General features: G+C 31.5%; 1 protein-coding gene across 1 annotated transcript; it reads left to right on the top strand.

Moving 5' to 3' along the window:
* The first annotated feature begins 1,115 nt into the window (after positions 1–1,115).
* On the top strand, positions 1,116–3,800 carry LOC129312590 (S-adenosyl-L-methionine:benzoic acid/salicylic acid carboxyl methyltransferase 2-like). Its single transcript, XM_054955250.1, has 4 exons — positions 1,116–1,154; positions 1,296–1,703; positions 2,217–2,471; positions 3,570–3,800. The coding sequence occupies exons 1-4, from the start codon at positions 1,116–1,118 to the stop codon at positions 3,798–3,800; spliced, it is 933 nt and encodes a 310-aa protein (XP_054811225.1).
* The last annotated feature ends 1,710 nt before the right edge of the window (positions 3,801–5,510 follow it).

Raw genomic sequence — 5,510 nt, 5'->3', positions numbered from 1 at the left:
ATATGTTCTTTATAGATTAAGGGGCATAAAAGGTGGGTACAATGAGGAGTTTCAAGTCATAGTTTCTAACCTTGGTTGGTACATGTTAAATGAATATATATCCATTCACATGTGAAGGAGTGATATGACATGATGTGGCACCTGTGAAGGGGTGACATGGCACGTGACTTATTAAATTTAATTATTTAGAAATTGATTAGGGAGGAATTTACCCCGACTAAATTTAGCAAGCTAAATTTAGGGAGGCCCTTTCTTAGCAATGAAATTAACAAGTGTTTTTATTCCTCACCAATTCCAGTTTGGCAAGAATAAATAACCATTTCGCGAGGAATTTGTAGTTGCTGTTTTCTAGCTAGCAGTGTGAGGATACTCTCGTTAATTGAGAGCTATTTTGCCAAACATGGTTAAATGCGATAGCTCTCCAAAACTAAACAAACATTTCTTGCACATGATGAGAAGTTAGAGTAGGAGTGTAGGACCTGCTCTATATATAACAATAATATATAATTGGATCGTGGACTACTAGTGCTAGCGCATTTTCAAGCAGCCAAACTATGTTTAGAAATAGGAATATAGTTCCTTTATTGTATTATAGAAAAGAAAAATTAGTGAAGTCCTTTATGGTACATTTGGAAGTATGACAATTTGAAATTAAATTTGAACCAAATTCTCTATCTTGCCATACATAAGTTTTTGGATTTGTCCAAATCTCTATCTATATTTTTTTTTGTTTATAAATCCATATCTATATTTTTTGTAAGTTATTTGTAATTTCAAATCTTCTCTAAATCATAATTATTTGAAATTACATCACCCTCTTTAATTTGTTTTCTTCACGTTTTTATTGTGGGCGACTCTGTTAATAAATTTCCCCTTATGTAAAGATCCTACCACCAGAGGAGATCCATTTTCACAGGCAAGAGCCACTCATTTTTTAGGACTGTCAATCACCATTCCTCCTGTGTGTGCGTGTGTGTGTGTGTGTGTGTAAATCTCACCATCAGTTTTGGTCTGGCCACTACAACAAAATTTGATTCTACGAGTAAGAAGAACATAGTTATAGAAGCATAAATCTAAGAATGGACGTGGTTTCAGTGTTGCATATGAATGGAGGCATGGGAGAAGCAAGTTATGCTAATAATTCCTTATTACAGGTATATACCTAGCTACCTTCATAATCAAATCCTCTTGAGCTTTCCAACTGTTTGCATGTCTTCAAGAATGTACAAGAAAAATAATAAAACATACTTACTAATAATGTATATATATTTTATTAACATGATTGTTGTGGACAGCAAAAGGTGATTTCCTTAACAAAGCCAATCAGAGATGAAGCCATAACTTGCATCTACAAAGAAAGGCTCCCTCAAAGCTTAGCAATTGCAGACTTGGGTTGTTCTTCTGGGCCAAACTCTTTGTTTACGACTTGTGAACTCATTGAAACTGTGGAGACGCTTTGTAGAGAGAAAACTCATGAATCTCCAGAATACATCATCTTCTTGAATGATCTCCCTGGCAATGACTTTAACAGCATCTTTAAGTCTGTCGAATACTTCAAACAAAAGTTCAGCAGTCAAGTTGTTGGTGGGGTTGGTGGTCAATGCTACATCACTGGGGTTCCCAGTTCTTTTTATGGCAGGATTCTTCCAACTAGTTCTTTGCATTTTGTCCACTCCTCCTATAGTCTTCATTGGTTGTCTCAGGTACATATATTAAACAATCTTATTTAAATACTATTTAGTAGTGTTTTGGCCACTAAGATTATTAAGCAATTATTTTTAATGGAAATAATATAATTTTTAGTCCCTAGACCTTGACTCAGTATAATTGAATTCTTGTTGTTTATTGAGTTAGTAAATTATAGAAACTAAATTGTACTGAGTCAACAAACTATAAGGAATAAGGTGTACTAAGTCAATACACTATATATAGAGACTGAGTTGTTTTGAATCAAAGTTCAGGACCAAGATCAATAATTAAAGGGTCAAAAGTTATATGTTCCCTTTCTTATTTTCGTATAAATACACTGTTACGTTGGTCATTAGTTAGCGGGTGACTGTTAATTTTTGGGTAACATAGCTATACCTTTTAGGGACAGTCGCTCATATTAAAATATAACTATTATATATATTTCTATGTAATATTATCACTTTTTAACATTATATCAGGTATAATTTTTCTTCCTCTAACTAATTTTTCTCATTTCATTTCCATAGGTTCCCAAAGGTGTGGAGAAAAATAAGGGCAATATTTGCATGGCAAGGACAAGCCCTTTAAATGTCCGTGAAGCTTATTACCACCAGTTTCAAAAAGATTTCTCAATGTTTCTGAAATGTCGTGCTACGGAACTAATTAAAGGAGGTCGCTTAGTTCTTACACTTATGGGAAGAAACAGTTGTGACCCATCAAGCAATGAATCTTGCTACATTTGGGAGCTTTTAGCTGAGACACTTAATGACATGGTCTTGGAGGTACATGCATGTTATGATGTAATTACTATTAATTTTTTTAGGGTTAAAAGGTTATTTTTATCCCCCTCAACTATTTACTCAAGACCATCTAATATTATAAACTTTCATATGGTACAATTTCTCCATTGAACATTTTAAAAAATGGTGTATCAAGCATCCTGCCATTGAAATTAGTTGACATAAAAATTGTGGGAAAATATCTTAAAAATTATAGAAAAAGACCCATAAAATTGCACATGAATACCATATCAATAATTTTCCTAAATTATATATAAATAATATGATACAAATGTTATTTTTTACCCACATAAAAGCCCAAAATATGATTTTGACCAACTATTATTTTAGAAATTTAATCGATATTAATTTTCATATAAGGTATTCATTTGCAATTTTATGGATTCTTTTCTGAAATTTTTATGTCCTTTTTTTGTAATTTTTTAAGTCAATTAATTGTTAAAGTTAACTTTTTTTAATAGCAAAGTATCTAATAAACCATTTTCAAATATTGAAAGAGAAAATTTGTACCGCATATAAGTTTAAGATATTAGATATTCTTGAGTTGATGAGCAAAAATGCATGTTAACCATTTTATTTAATTTTATGCCTCCTGTGCAAGGAGTGAAGTCTCTATTTTTTTTAATACTGTTACTGTTTTTTTGGTTTTTATGTTATTTCTTTCTTTATAAGATAGCAAGATTCTTTTCGGTTTAGTGTAAAATCATATCCCCTGAAAGTTGATGATTTTGTTAATATTAAAACCGGAACTGAATTGGATTATATATTGATTCAAAACTCGGAAAGAGTCGAATACAGTAATTCATATATCCATCCATTCTTTTGTGTATATGACTAATTGACTCTGTTGAAAAAGTATGTTGTTACATACTTTAAACTTCTTCAATTAACAGCTAATATGTCTGATTCAATTTCCATTAAATATCTTGAGATCTTTGTAAACTATTAATCTTTATCTGGTATTTAACTTTTATTCAATTTTAATGCCCCCGCGCTACCGGGGAGAAAAATGTAGTGCATGCAAAGAATGTAAGTGAAGATATATGATAAAATAATAATTTGTTTTGGCCTGTGGTGTAGGGAATCATAAAAGAAGATAAGCTGGTTTCATTCAACATTCCTTTTTACACTCCATCCCCATCTGAATTGAAAGTAGAAATTGAAAATGAAGGCTCATTCACTTTGAATCACTTGGAGGTTTTTGAAGTAAGTTGGAAGGCTGCATGCGGAGATGAGGAACTCAACGATAATAATAATTGTGGGTACAGAGTTGGACAATTAATGAGAGCTGTGGCTGAACCTCTTCTGTGAGCCACTTTGGAGAAGCTATCATTGACGATGTGTTTCACCGTTACCAACATATATTAGCTGATTGTATGTCTAAGGAAAAAACTATGTTCCTCAATATCACTATATCTTTGACCAAAAAACTTAAAGCAACCAACATATGACACGTATTTCTACGATTATATGCATGTAATGAATAAATTATTTGTCAGTCTTTTTTTTCTTATAAGTTGTATGTCTGACTTTAATTAATCAAGTATTTATGTAATGTTATATTCTTATAATTTGTTATTCCTGTAGCATTGTTAGGAGATTTATCTATGTGTGGGAACTCCCATTGCTTTCTTTTCTTTCTTCTTGGATGATTTCGCCATCCTGAATTATATATTTGAGAGTAAAGAGTTGTTATGGGGGAGCTGAAACTTGCCCATATATTTGATAGATTTAGTGGTTATGTAAAGAGGACAAATGAAGTATGTGAACATCATTGCATTGATTACAAACAGATCGAATGGCATGATGAATAGAGTGTACATCTTGAGAATTTCACTTCTGCATGAGATTCCCATGCATCACATCGCATGGCAGTTAGGATTGCTGCAATTTGTGAGGAAGAGTCATTTTTGGAACTGGTTATCACCTGTGTATATTCTTCCATCAGTCTTTCGAGCATTGTTTGCTAACAATTGATCTAATAATCAAATCATCTCATTGATGAGTACATCATGAAATCCACCAATTGTGATAGAATCAAGCATGGTCTTAGAAAAAAGTTTCAAATCAATGATTACAGAGGATTTGAACTACCACCCATTTGTCCACCCCATGATTGGAAATTGCTTCATCAAATGTTATATCTCTCTCAAGCTGCATAAAGATGCTCATGGATGTTGTCTAATGCTGAGAAATTCTTCTCAAGCTTCCACAGTTTTATCATCAAAGAAAGATCAAGTTCTACATTGTTCTCAAGATTATTCCAAGCAACAATATAACCTTCGAGATAAGATTGTTAAAACTACTCTTTATCATTGCCTTGCAGAGAAAGAGGAAATAACTGTAATCCAGAAACATCTTGAGGCATACTATTTTTGCTTGAAAGAATTAAATCACAAGATTTTAAGAAAGATATCAAGTGCTTATTGGCGTCTTTATTATAGTGACCATTGAACATCTCATTCAATTGAAGCATTATGATTACAACAGGCTTGATCTCAAAAATAAATCACAATTACAAAAAAAAAAAAAAAAACATTTTACATCAGCTTTTTGCATAGTGTAAAAAGGTGGCATTTTCATAGTTACGATAAATTGTTTTCTAATAACTTTCTATGACAGTTATCTTAAGTTTAGATAGATTGAAATAATTAAAAAATGGAAAAAAAAATAAATTAATGGACTTTCTACACGGGTTTTGCCATATTTTCAAATTGAGTTTTGTTAACATCTAGAATTTCATGTTATTTCAACACATTTTCTATAAATTTTATTATATTTTGCTATAATTGTACATATTTTAAATACCCAAGTTAGGAAAACATGCATTTTATATTGGATTTGCATACATAGCTTGCTTTGGATACACTACTAGAAAAAACTAAAATTATTGATGGACAAATTTATATATCACTTATTAGCAAAATCTATCACTAACTTAGTTATGAAAATATCTGTCACTAATATGTAGATTTTTGTCACTAATTTATTTTATAATGAAAAAAAATTTGCAAGTCTAAT

This window comes from Prosopis cineraria, unplaced genomic scaffold (genome assembly GCF_029017545.1).
Source record: "Prosopis cineraria cultivar Desert tree isolate PC_DT_omini unplaced genomic scaffold, ASM2901754v1 PC6, whole genome shotgun sequence".
In the NCBI taxonomy this organism is placed as follows: Eukaryota; Viridiplantae; Streptophyta; class Magnoliopsida; order Fabales; family Fabaceae; genus Prosopis; species Prosopis cineraria.
This window is presented reverse-complemented; position numbering and strand designations above follow the sequence as displayed.

What these genes read in the sequence shown, in the direction of transcription:
- LOC129312590 (XM_054955250.1), top strand. Translation starts at nt 1,116, where the DNA reads ATGGGAGAAGCAAGTTATGCTAATAATTCCTTATTACAG. An exon ending in GTCTTCATTGGTTGTCTCAG is followed by an intron (nt 1,704 to 2,216) that starts GTACATATATTA and finishes TCATTTCCATAG; the next exon opens with GTTCCCAAAGGTGTGGAGAA. An exon ending in TTAATGACATGGTCTTGGAG is followed by an intron (nt 2,472 to 3,569) that starts GTACATGCATGT and finishes CCTGTGGTGTAG; the next exon opens with GGAATCATAAAAGAAGATAA.